Source organism: Taudactylus pleione, unplaced genomic scaffold (genome assembly GCF_031769625.1).
Source record: "Taudactylus pleione unplaced genomic scaffold, aTauple2 ptg000140l, whole genome shotgun sequence".
Taxonomy (NCBI): Eukaryota; Metazoa; Chordata; class Amphibia; order Anura; family Myobatrachidae; genus Taudactylus; species Taudactylus pleione.
The window spans coordinates 2420476-2434062 of record NW_028284542.1 but is presented as its reverse complement, the minus strand read 5'-3'; the positions used below and the strand labels follow the sequence as shown (position 1 = coordinate 2434062).

The 13587-nt window shown below is 48.2% G+C and overlaps 1 protein-coding gene across 2 annotated transcripts in view; it reads right to left on the bottom strand.

The window, feature by feature from the left end:
• The window catches only part of MYO7A (myosin VIIA), a 203237-nt gene that overhangs the window by 55653 nt on the left and 133997 nt on the right, over positions 1-13587 (bottom strand). For both annotated transcript variants that reach the window (XM_088473794.1, XM_088473795.1), the window contains 7 exons: positions 10297-10455; positions 8500-8592; positions 5573-5667; positions 2063-2147; positions 838-1056; positions 639-746; positions 194-403 (listed from right to left, as the gene is read on the bottom strand). In XM_088473794.1, coding sequence (XP_088329920.1) covers positions 194-403; positions 639-746; positions 838-1056; positions 2063-2147; positions 5573-5667; positions 8500-8592; positions 10297-10455 — 969 coding nt within the window. The remainder of the gene's footprint in view (positions 1-193; positions 404-638; positions 747-837; positions 1057-2062; positions 2148-5572; positions 5668-8499; positions 8593-10296; positions 10456-13587) is intronic.

Here is a 13587-nt window from a genome sequence, read left to right as displayed (position 1 = left end):
CACCATGTGCTTTCTCAGTATTCAAAAAGATCTAGCCTTGTGGCTTGTACTATATTTTGCATTTGAGTCTCTACTATAACCTCTTGAAAACGCGTCTCCTTCCTCCCGGCTAGTGGAATAATGGATGCCCTTAAAAACTTCTGTAAGGAACCGTCATCAGCTAGAAAAGACTTTAGAAAATATCATGCAGTACCTCAAAGCCGGTCGGTGCCTGTCCCTCCTGCCCTGGCAGCGATGCCGTGTTCCCGAGGAAGCCAAACATTTTGTCCACCATGTCTGAGTCATTGACTGGTTCATTCCTGGCCTTTTCCATCTTGTCCAGCATCTCCTTCTTCCTCCGAGCCTCCTCCTTCTCCCTCACCTCTCTCTCCGCATCTTCACGGGCCAGCTGGGCCAAGCGCTCCTAGAGGTGAGCAGAAAGAATTACAAGATGAAATAGATCTCAGTACGACCATTCTAACAAATCCAAGATTGTTGAGTCTACGAGAGGACTCTAACGTATAAAAGTGCATTCATGGGCAGAAACTGTATGCATCTCCATGTGACCAAACCTGCACCGCCGAGTCGAGCGCAGAGACATCAAATGCAGCGAATCAGCATCAGACGTTAAGTTATGCACATGAGGGTAAATACTTTACTTGGTGATGCTTCTCAGCTTCCTGTTTGGCTTTTTTCGCACTCATTTCCTTCTTGAGGCGCTGTTCTTCAGCCAGGCGCAGCTTCTCCGCTTCCAGGCGCCGGTGATACTAATAAGGATGAGAGAAGAACATGTAAAACCGGCTCGATACAGATATGAATGATCTTTTCATCTCACTCCAGTCCCGGAAGCTCTTGTACCTCTCCCTTAAGGCGCTTGTATAATCGTCGTGCGATCATCCCCCTGGAATAGGCCTGAATGGTGTATACAGCCCACAGTCGGTGCCTGAAAGCCTTTCGCACCAGATAACCTCGGCATCGTGCCTGGAAGTAGCTGATACGCTTGCGAGCGATGTGGTACTGCTGGTGTAGTTTCCTGGAGCGGTACAGGGCCTGGAGCCGCAGAAACCCGATCCTCATCTGGTGAAAATAAAAACACATGGGATGCCGAGAGTGAGTCCATCTTAAGGACAGCAGGTTTCACAGCTGATATTATTCCACCAGAGCTTTATGCTAATGGCTGACTGAACGCGTGGACAGAAGTAGCCATGTTGGCACTGGCGTGCTAAGGAAAGGCCCTGACCAAGACGTTTCAGTTATATCTTCTAGCAGGTGCTAGATCAGGGATCAGGGAACTTTTTTACCTTTTACCCCAAAATATATTTAAATACGTCGACGTTACCCCCTTGATTTGAAAGGAAGGAAATCCTATAGTAGTGCCCCCATAGTTATGCCCCTGTAGTAGTGCCCCCATAGTTATGCCCCTGTAGTAGCGCACCCATAGTTATGCCCCTGTAGTAGTGCCCCCATAGTTATGCCCCTGTAGTAGTGCCCCCATATAATGCCCCTGTAGTAGTGCCTCCATATAATGCCCCTGTAGTAGTTCCCCCATATAATGCCCCTGTAGTGCCACTTGTACAAAAAAAACAAAAAAAACACTTACCTTAATCCCCGTTCCTGCATCCGCCGCCGTCCTGTCCGCCCGGTTGCTCCTCGGAACTATGGGAGAGACGTCATGACGTTTCTCCCATAGTGCGCATGGAGAGAGCTGGAAGCTGGAGTTCAGAAGAGAACTCCAGCTTCCGGCTGACGCGGAGCTGCAGGGAAGGAGCCGGGCGCCCGCTGGTAATGACATCTCAGCGGGCATACGGCTTACAGCCTCCCTGCAGCGCTGGGCTGGAGGTCACTGGCGCCGGGTGCAGCAGCGCACCCGGTTCACGTGCACCTCCAGCCCTGCATCCATTACCCCCAGGAATTTGAGTTTTACCCCAAGTGGGGTCATTTACCTCTGTTCCCCAACCACTGTGCTAGATAAATGTTAGGCAGAATCTGATTGGTTGCTATGGGCAACATCTCCACTTCTAAAAACCTGCACTTTAGTAAATACACCTCTGACTGAGAGATCCTCGGCAACATGAGACCTTACCACGGTGTAATTCTTTCTGCAGTTATGTCCTCGCCAGTATCTCTGGATCAGCAGGGCAGATTTTCTGACTTTTAGGAAATTGGACCTGAGTCAAGACAAGCAATCGGACTAGAAATGTGTATTTCTCTTCAATTTGGTGTACTCACATATAGAAAACATAACAACACACACATATATATGTAATAGATCTATAACACACTTGTTGCTGCTAACAGTTTTTTCAGAAAGTAATTGTGGGAAAATATGGGGGGCACTAATTCTAAAAAAAAAACATTATTATGTCAACTGCAAAATTAGTGATATTAATCTTGGTGGTAGACATAGTAACCATTAGAGGGATAATTGTTATCTCCTAGTGTACACTTCACAAATACACATCTTTAGCTTGAATGATAAGGATGGCATTTCAGTCTCTGTCATGGGAAGAACGGATAGGCATAACTGGACGTAATCATATAATCTACATTTACAATGTCGACACGTATTGGACATGTCTACATTCTGCACAGGCCGGCAATGGAGGGTTAGGCTGCAGGAGGGGAGAGTTAGGGTTAGCCACTCAAGGAGGGATGTGGTGTCAAAGATCGACTGTGACTAAAAAGACAGTCAGTAGGTCAGCATTGGATTGTCGACATACAATAAGTCGACATGGTCAAAAGGTCGACATGGTGACAGTTAAAATGTTGACCTGGTTTTAGGTCGACAGGGTCAAATGGTCAACAAGTTCAACACACAAATGGTCGACACAGAAAAGGTTGACATGTTTTTTTTTTGTTATTTTAACCCTACCCCTAATGCCTAATGCTGCCCATCCACTCGTACATGTGGGGACGACGGCACGATTATGACATCGTAATCGTGCCGTCGTCTCCCTAGAGGTGAAGTGCATACACTGAACGTTCAGTGTATGCACATCAATCATCCCCGAACATGGGCAACCTGACAACGGTCGTTAGGTTGACCGTCATGTTCGGGAGCTGATAGATGTCAGAAACAACGAGTGGGCGCGCGCCTCGCTGGTCGTTTTAGACATTGCCGATAACTGAGCGATTGCACGATTACGACGTCATAATCGTGCAATCGCTCAGCATTATCGGCAAGTGGACGGGCACCATAACCTTAACCCTTATACCTAACCCTCCCCCTAGTGCATAATCATAACCATCCTCTTATGCAACCTAACCCTTACCTTAAACCTAACCCTAGTGTCAACCATTTGTCCAATGTTGACCATTCAACTCGACCATTTGACCCTGTCAACCTTTTGACTCTGTCGACCATCTGGTGTCAACCTATTGACTGTCTATCTAGACACTGCAGATCCGCCATCTGGATACCTAGGAGGAGATGTACTAACATCACACTTATCCCTGCCCTATGGGACTCGGTGTTGGCGCTTATTGCGGCAATGCAGAACGTCTTAGTGCAGCAATATATTAAAAAGAGAGTCCCTATAGAGGAGTACCGATAAGTCACCCTATCAGCCATCTCTGGGCCTGATTCACTACCGTACGCAACTGCGTATGCAATAGCAATTACACATGCAGCTCAACTGCGATAGCATGCTAATACATTGCGATCGCATTGCGCTCGCAGCACTACACAAGGACGCCCACTTTGCTCAGCACACAGCCGTAATGTTAGCAAGACTGCGAAACCATCGGTACAATAGAGTACCATTGCAGTCTCACTCTGCGATGGGTCTGCGTAACCTCTGCAATCGCAGTCCTGACTGCAGTTGCTAGTTCGTGTGCGCGCACTGCGATGCATATGCATGCGCGGAATGCAAAAACCATCCGATTGTGTGCGTAATTGCAGTTGCATACGGTAGTCAATCAGGCCCTCTGTACGGATGTACGTAAAGGCTAGTGGGCGGCTCGTTAGGTAGGAAGGGACTGCTTCCCTTACAGTGATCAGTATCTTACTTTGTTTATAAGGGGATACGTTCGGCGTCCCGGCGGTCGGGATGTTGATGCTTACATTACTGGTGCCGGAATCCAGACGCCGGTCAGAATCCCGGCGCCAGCATCCCTACCGCCGGGATACCGAAGGTAACTAGTGGGGTTGGGGGAGGGGTAGGGTTAGGGGTTAGGCACTAGGTGGAGGGTTAGGGGTTAGGCACTATGGAGGGAGGGTTAGGGTTATGCACTGGGTAGCGAGAGGTTAGGATTAGGCACTAGGGGAGAGGTTAGGGTTAGGGGTTAGGCACTATGGAGGGAGGGTTAGGGTTATGCACTGGGTAGCGAGAGGTTAGGATTAGGCACTAGGGGAGAGGTTAGGGTTAGGCACTAGGTGGAGGGTTAGGGTTAGGCACTATGGAGGGAGGGTTAGGGTTATGCACTGGGTAGCGAGAGGTTAGGGTTAGGCAGCAAAGAGGGAAAGTTAGAGTTAGGGTAAGGAGAGGGGGAAGGTTAGGACACCTACCAACAAGTGTCGGTATGCTAACCCTGTCGGGATGTCGGCGTCGGGATTCTGACCGCCACCATTCCAAATACAACCCCTTTATAAGAGAACTGCCCCAGTGTATGGGGAACGTTATTTTTTACCAAAAGCAATATAAATTTATTACCAGTTATTTATATAGAGCACACACATATTCCACAGCGCTTTACAGAGAATATTGGACATCAGTCCCTGCCCCAGTGGAGCTTACACTCTATGGGCCTGATTCAGAGCCGCTCGTAAGCGGCCGCTCGTTCGCTCAGAGCGATGTTCGCACAACTGCGCATGCGTATGGGTCGTAATGCGCATGCGCCAACCAGTCATTGCGGTCGGAAATCGTGCGCTCGTACAACAACGAAGGGCTGCTAATTTGATTGAAAGAATGAGGCGTTTGTGGGTGGTAACAGGGGAAGGTGCTTGAAAACGGGGGTGGAGATCCGAACGCAGGCGTGCCTAACGGTCAAAACGGCGTTTAATAGGTGTGCATAATTAACAAAGCAGCGTCATCGACCACGTCACTTGGTTGTCTTTTAGCCTGAACTGCTCGCAGTGATAGCGGGAAGTGAATCCTACCACAAGCACTGCGAGCAGTTCAGATGCCTTTCCATGTTCCTGATTAATCTAATAAATAGCGGAGATGACGTATGATGCGAACAGCAAAGGGGCGTCTTTACAAAATAGCGAGCACATTTTTCGGACGCTCACTCAGACATAGAGGCACCCACAGACCGCAAAGAGCGAGCGCTCAATTTAAATATCCGGCCCCTTTATCAGAACGACCGTCCGCAAATAGCATCCGGCTCTGAATCAGGCCCTATATTCCCTACCACATGCTCACACACATACACACCAGGGTTAAGTTTTCTTGGGGCCAATGAATCTACCACTATATTTTTGGAGTGTGGGAGGAAACCGGAGCACCCGGAGGAAACAAACGCAGCATGGGGATAATATACAAACTCCACACAGTTAGGGCCGTATCAAACCCACGACCTTAGGGCTGTGAGGCAGTAATGCAAACCATTACACCATCTGTAATGCCCATTATGACAATGTTGTTACGCTCACCTGTCTTTAAAGCCCCGGACCACTTTCTGGATGAGAATGACCTTGTCAGTGATGGCTTTGTCTCTTTCAATCTCCAGCAGCATGTCATGGTGGTCCTGTAACGCAAAATATCACTGCGTCAGCATCCGGCATGGGGATACTGTGACTGGGAGTTCGGCTGCAGGAACTAACCAGCGGCATCTATGGGAAGGAGCACCGGCTTGCGAAGAAAGATCTGACCGGGGTACGTAACGCTGGTACCTGGGTTGCATAGTTAGAGATCGCGGAGACAGCTGGATTTCAGGGCAGCTGTGCTTACTCAGAAGGGCGATTACTGTGGCCATCCCGTCAGTTGCCATGGTGATCTGATACTGAGTCTTCGGACGCAGCACTCAGATCGCAGATGCTGGCAAGGAGGCGTCTTTCCTACAGGCGCCTCCTGCGTCATTACCATAGGTTAGCATCGCTGCTGCGTCCTTCTCTGCGTCACCCCCATTATGAGCTGATACCGAGTTGCATGCATCATTTAGCACACAGCGCATGCAACGTTTTGCTATTGGAACCACAAATGTCTAGATGGACTTACATAAATAAATGCACATTTGCAGTTAATAAAATAAATCTGGTTTATAAATGCAGATGTCTTTCCCCATAATAGCAGCCTGTGACCGGCTTGTTGGGACGGGCACAACTCCCGTCTATCCCGTGTTTATCCGCACATGTTGCTGTTACAGAATATCCATCCAGCTGTCCACACTCTTTCCTGCAGGGAAACCTCCATTTCCACCTAGAATTTCCTCTAGGACTGACAGCTGTGGGGCTCCGATAACAGACAGTAAAGGGGTTTCAGAGTTGAATAGGATGTCATAAAAAGGCTTTCTATGAGATTCATGGAGCTGGGCAGCTGGGAGACGAGAAAGTGATGCTACATTTGAGAATTTCTAAAAAAATAAGCCTTCAAATTGTTTTCCGGAGTGAAATCAGGTTGCTCAATTAATTTTTTAATCCAAAGTGTGTGAAACGCGTTGCTAACCCTGTGTGAAACGCGTTGTTAACCAGTACCCTGTTATTTCTTTATTTTTTTTAGGCTACAAACAATATATATAAATGGGAATATAAAGGACTTGATTCAGAGGTGGATGCTGCTTCGTCCACACTTGCGTCCGTTGCCGGAGTCGCGGCTGCGATAATATGCAAATCGTCGTTACTGCCTTCCCCTGGTGTAGTAGCCTGCCTCTGAATGAGCAAACACTGAGACGCCCACTTTCAGCATCTCTGCGCGCTGTAACTCTGCTGGTAATTCGTGACACGCCCCCATTGCGACCATCATCGACACTTACACCGGCCCGATAGCAGGCCAGTGTCTCCGTGTAAACATGGTCTCTGCGGCTCTGCGTCTGAGAACGCAGCCTCTTTCACGGACACTCGTCCATAACTCCCATTCCCACTGACTTTTTTTTTTATGTTCCCTTCAGGCCCCCTCCCAGTCACCGCCCAGGAACGCCGATCACTGTGTCGCCCCATATCTGATACTGTCTGTCCCGATCATAACAAGCATGTGCCATAGGGGGCTTTTCGTACATACGTTATCAGCATTGTGCTGGAATTGCGCGCTCCTGTGAATAAGGCCCAAAAAGCGCGAGAGCTTGTGTAACAAGCGGATATACACAAATAAACTTCCTGAAACTAAATTCATAAGTATCCCACTTTCTCCAGATCTATCCAGACTCTCTCCTACATTGTATTTTACTGTATAACATTTTGTTACTTTTGAACATGTGAATTATCAGTATTACTTTGTAGTAGTTTCAATTGGTTGAGTGTGCTCTTTGCGTCTGTCCAATTTTTGCCCTTCGTCTTATTTTCTGTCATCAATAAAGATTTCTTTGCTTTGAAGAGGTCTCCACGTGTCTGCCATCAGCACGGGGGCAGCTGATTCATTTCTTATAGTCCGTTTACATCAGGGCCTAACTTTTGGAGATGTCTCCTAGATTGTGGCTAAGGGCCCGATTTATTAATGAAGCATAACCCCTTTCGCGCTCGCTAAAGGGGTTATGACATCCTTTCTGTATTTTACAAACAGCAGTAACCTAAGATCACCGCCGTCTTTAGACGGCAAGAGCGATGCCGTCCCCATTGATGGTAATGTTTTGGGGACAAAAAAGTCCTTATCCTAATCAGAATTGTGACATTTCTGAAATTGATTTTGTCTGTAGTGGACATTGTGGGAGATGTATCAAAGGTTGGAAAAATATAAAGTGAGGCGCAATAAAGTACCAACCAATCAGCTTCTAAATGTCATTTTTCAAGTACAGCTTGTAACATGAGAGTAAGGAGCTGATTGGTTGGCACTTTATCACACTGCACTTTGGGCCTAATTCAGACCTGCTCGCAAGCGCTTGGGCGCTCGCAAGCCGGTCGATGGTAGGCTCTGTGCACGCGCAGCGGCCGCACTGCACGTGCGCAAGCCCGGGAGCGAGAGAGGAATTCTCTCGCTCCGTGGCTCACTACAAAAGGGGCGGCTGTCGATGTTGATCGACAGCTCGCCCCGTTTTGTAGGCGTGGCGGGGGGTGGCTTCACAAACGGAGGTGTTCCCAAGTTCCCACCAGTGATGTCAGTGGGAGAGCTTCCGGCTCTATTAGAGCCGGAAGCTCTCTGGGGCTTGCGGCCACGAGACCCTACCACAAGGGTCTCGTCGCAAGCCCCGATGGTCAAGACCATCTTGACCATCATCCTGGCTGCTCGCAATAGCTGTGGGTGGTCACCCATAGCTATGCGAGCGGCCAGGAGGCCGCACAAAAAAAAAAAACGCCCTGATTCAGAGCGAGCGCTCTTTCAGAGCGTCCGTCTCTGAATCACGCCTATTATCTCACTCCAAGGTGTGATACATCTCCCTCATGGAGAGCTGAGAACATTCTTGAATTTACCACGCCATGGCAATTCTCACCTTTAGGAAAATCTTGGTTTTGCCTATCTGCCAATCATCGTCCTTCCCTAGTACGCACTCCGCTATGCGCTGGCACGTCCCTCGCAGGTCCCCCTGGATGTAGAAAATAAATTATACGCAGCATTGAGTGACGCAGAATTGCACTTACACCAGATGACTGTAGTTTTTCTTTTCCTATTTTTAATGAAGGTAAAAATCCATTACAAGAATATCACGTTCCTACTCTGTTACCAACGTCTATAGAAATTGCTGAATTTATTCTTTTTGAGATAAAAAATTTATTTTGCTATTGCAATCAGTTGTACTAGAGATGTGTGCGCCGGGATTCTGGGAATTGCATTAGCAAAGCCATTGCTCCCCTATGCCGTGCTTGTCTTTACAGACTATGGCTGTCACATGCAGTATCCATCAACAGTCCTGATTTTTTGGTACAGTCCTGACTACTGGAGGACTAAATAATTGTGATTTGTAGGCAAAGGGGCGTGGTCTCATCAGAGATGGGTGTGGTTTATACAAATATGGTTGTGCAGGGCCCGATTAAGATTTGTGGGGGCCCCAGGGACAACTACCTTATGGGGGCCCACCAATAAAATTGTCAATATGATATACTGGCGATGTTATTAAAAAGTATAATGTGTATATACTGTATTCCCAGCAAGTGTGTTAAACATATTGCAGTGACCCCAGTTCAAATTATGCCACACAAACTCCAGTTCACATTGGTAACCCCACACTGTGGATATGGGATGCATATGGTGGATTAGGGAGTGGCCAATCTTGCACCAAAATCACAATTGGGACTGCTGGCAGGTTTGATGTTACTGAGCGATGGGTGAGGCATCTTATACATTATACAGCAGGGAGCAGTAATATCAGTACCATGTCAATGGGAAAAGTACAGGAAAAAACACTTATGACCAGCAGGGGGCGATGCAGAAAACTTTAATTCAAAGTGTATATTATTTATTGTTACAATGTATCTTATAAACCATGGGGCATATGTAACAAGTCTTGACTGCTGTAGACAAATGGTAGAAGCTGATTGGTTACTTTGCAGAGTTATATCCCCCCCCCATATGAGGGCAGGGTTGCAATATACCATTCCCCATTGTACCTAATACACAAGCATTTTCTATGTAAATAATGTAATATAGCCATCAACAACATGTAACGTAGCTCAAATTCCATGTTTATCTATGTGATATTCTTTGTCCTTCTGCAAAATCTTTGTAATCTCCCCTATGAAATCCTGCGCTGGCCCCTAAAGATTTCCCAGATGGCTTCAGGATATTAACCCTGAAATAGAACAGTGGCCTCCAGTACATTATGAATTATTACAGTACCTCGCCCTTTCTTGCAATGGTAAATCAATGCTGCTGTACTATATCTAAGATTCATAATCGTTTATGGACATTTGTTTTTAAGAACATTTAATTGCTGAATGGTGCATTGATTTATCGAAGAACTTTACAATTTACTTAGATCAGACTTAGATCACCTGTTTTCTATTGTGCTATTATAGAACCACGAGGTGCAGCATGCTGAATCTTGTAGTTCCACGACCATAACTGTTTGCGAGCCACACATGGTACATCTGCCCCAGATCATTATCAGCATATAGCAGAGGTTCCAAAACTCCATGATTATAGTCCAGATGTTAAGGCTACCCATGCTTGAGCACAGGTGACTTAATTAGTATCTCGGTCAATTTGATTAAACCATCATGGCTCAAGCATGGATATTCTTAAAACCTGGACTGTAATGGCGGAGTTTGGGAACCTCTGGCGTATAGGATACCTGTTTGTATGCAGGCTTCACTCCCGGCATTAAGACTCGATATCGATCCACAAACTCCACAAAGGTGTAACGTATGGGGTATCCTGCCCTGCGGATACGGATGGTCTCCATCATTCCCGAGTACCTCAGCTGGCGGATACACAGCTCTCTGTCAAACAGCTGTCAACCGAGAAAACAGAGATGTTATTAACGTAAAGTGTCTGCGATGATCTGCTGTTATTGTGATAAGTCCTTACGCAGGAAGTGTAAAGCAGTGGCAGCAGTGGTACATCCCAGATTTCCACCAGAAGGCATATGTGTTATGATCAATATGGCTGTGTCTTCATTGGAGCAGACACAGGGGGTGATTCAGCTTTGGACGGAATTGCAAAGCTGCACGCATGCAGCTTTGCAATTCCGTATTTGCTAAAATGCAAATACAGCAGGAGGTGCATGACACCCCCTGTATGACACCCCCTGTATGACACTCCCTGTATGACACCCCCTGAATGACACCCCCTGAATGACACCCCCTGTATGACACTCCCTGTATGACACCCCCTGTATGACACTCCCTGTATGACACTCCCTGTATGACACCCCCTGTATGACACCCCCTGTATGACACCCCCTGTATGTCACTCCCTGTATGTCACTCCCTGTATGACACCCCCTGTATGTCACCCCCTGAATGACACCCCCTGTATGACACCCCCTGTATGACACCCCCTGTATGACACCAGCTGTATGACACCCCCTGTATGACATACCCTGTATGACGTCACCCTGTATGACACCCCCTGTATGACACCCCCTGTATGACACTCCCTGTATGACACTCCCTGTATGACACCCCCTGTATGAGACTCCCTGTATGACTCCCCCTGTATGACTCCCCCTGTATGACACCCCCTGTATGACACCAGCTGTATGACACCCCCTGTATGACACCCCCTGTATGACACCCCCTGTATGACACCCCCTGTATGACACCCCCTGCTGCATTTAGGATCCCAGCGCTGCGACTAAGGCTTACTCAGGATGGTCGGCTTAAGCAGCCAATAAACTGCGTCTGTAGACGCAGTCCCTGGCCTTGTCACTCCCGGAAAACGGAGCCGATGCGTCCCCATTTTCGTGAACGCCGGCCATACCCGCCCCTGGACCACCCTTTAAATGCCTCTGCCTGTCAGTCAGGTAGAGGAATAAAAGGACAAGTTCTGTGCAATCACAGGTCCTGCGCACACGGCAGATTCCCATAATGGGTAATCTACGTTCGGCATTGCACGCTGACTCAGGATCTGGACTCCTGAATACTGAGGGTGCTTCTTCTAAATATATAGTAGCTGCAGCGGCTGGCCCAGGTTTAGGTGGCAGTGCCAAAACCTAATGTGACATGATATAAAGGAGAGGAGAGGCTTCATGTTAGGGGTGTTCCTGCATTCATAGCCAGCTTCTGCTCGCTATACAGCAAAGGAAGGCAACCCGTGTCACCCAGATTTTATAGAACTACAACTCTCAGCATCCCCTGACAAGTTTACGGGGAACAAGCTGCAAAGAGTGAATGACGTTATATAACAGGGTGAGGTTACCCTCTTGCTGGCAGAGATGACTTATTAGGAAGTCAGACGGATCTCTTCACAAACACAAAGGTCGAGTATTTGCATACAGCGCAGATGCCAAGTTACGTATGACTCCGTACAGTATATATCCATCCTATCGGACAGAACTTAAAATATGTGTTTTGGGGAGGGAACTGGGTGGTGACAATGCTATCGCATAGAACTATTTAGACTTGTCGTAGGCGTGTACTGGGTGTGTAGTAAGCGTGTACTGGGTGTGTAGTAGGCATGTACTAGGTGTGTAGTAGGCGTTTACTGAGTTTGTAGTAGGCGTGTAGTGGGTGTGAAGTAGGCGTGTACTGGGTGTGTAGTGGGCGTGTACTGGGTGTGTAGTGGGCATGTACTGGGTGTGTAGTGGGCATGTACTGGGTGTGTAGTGGGCATGTACTGGGTGTGTAGTAGGTGTGTAATGGACATGTACTGGGTGTGTAGCAGGCATGTACTGGGTTTGTAGTGGGCATGTACTGGGTGTGTAGTGGGCATGTACTGGGTGTGTACTGGGTGTGTAGTAGGCATGTTCTGGCTATGTAGTGGGTATGTACTGGCTGTGTAGTGGGCATGTACTGGGTGTGTAGTAGGCGTTTACTGAGTTTGTAGCAGGCGTGTAGTGGGTGTGAAGTAGGCGTGTACTGGGTGTGTAGTGGGTATGTACTTGGTGTGTAGTAGGCGTGTACTGGGTGTGTAGTGGTTATGTATTGGGTGTGTAATGGGCGTGTACTGGGTGTGTAGTAGGTGTGTAATGGACATGTACTGGGTGTGTAGCAGGCATGTACTGGGTGTGTAGTGGGCATGTACTGGGTGTGTAGTGGACATGTACTGTGTGTGTAGTAGGCATGTACTGGGTGTGTAGTGTGTGTGAAGTAGGCGTGTACTGGGTGTGTAGTGGGCGTGTAGTAGGCATGTACTGGGTGTGTAGTGGGCATGTACTGGGTGTGTAGTGGGCATGTACTGGGTGTGTAGTGGGTGTGAAGTAGGCGTGTACTGGGTGTGTAGTGGGCATGTAGTAGGCATGTACTGGGTGGGTGGTGGGCATGTACTGGGTGTGTAGTGGGCATGTACTGGGTGTGTAATGGGCGTGTACTGGGTGTGTAGTGGGTGTGTAATTGGTTTGTAGTAGGCATGTACTGGGTGTGTAGTAGGCATGTACTGGGTGTGTAGCAGGCATGTCCTGGGTGTGTAGCAGGCATGTACTGGGTGTGTAGTGGGCATGTACTGGGTGTGTAGTGGGCATGTACTGGCTGCTTAGTGGGTGTGCAGTAGGCGCGTACTGGGTGTGTGGTGGGCATGTACTGGGTGTGTAGTAGGCGTGTACTGGGTGTGTAGTAGATGTGTACTGGGTGTGTAGTAGGCATGTACTGGGTGTATGGTGGGCATGTACTGGGTGTATGGTGGGCATGTACTGGGTGTGTAGTAGGCATCTACTGGGTGTATAATGGGCATGTACTGGGTGTGTAGTAGGCATGTACTGGGTGTGTAGTGGGCGTGTACAGGGTGTGTAGTAGGCATGTACTGGGTGTGTAGTGGGCATGTACTGGGTGTGTAGTAGGCATGGTACTGGGGGCCTGATTCAGAGCCGCTCGTAAGCGGCCGCTCATTCGCTCCGAGCGATGTTCGCACATCTGCGCATGCGTATGGGTCGTAAAGCGCATGCGCCAACCCGCCAACCAGTCAGTGCGGTCGGAAATCGAGCGCT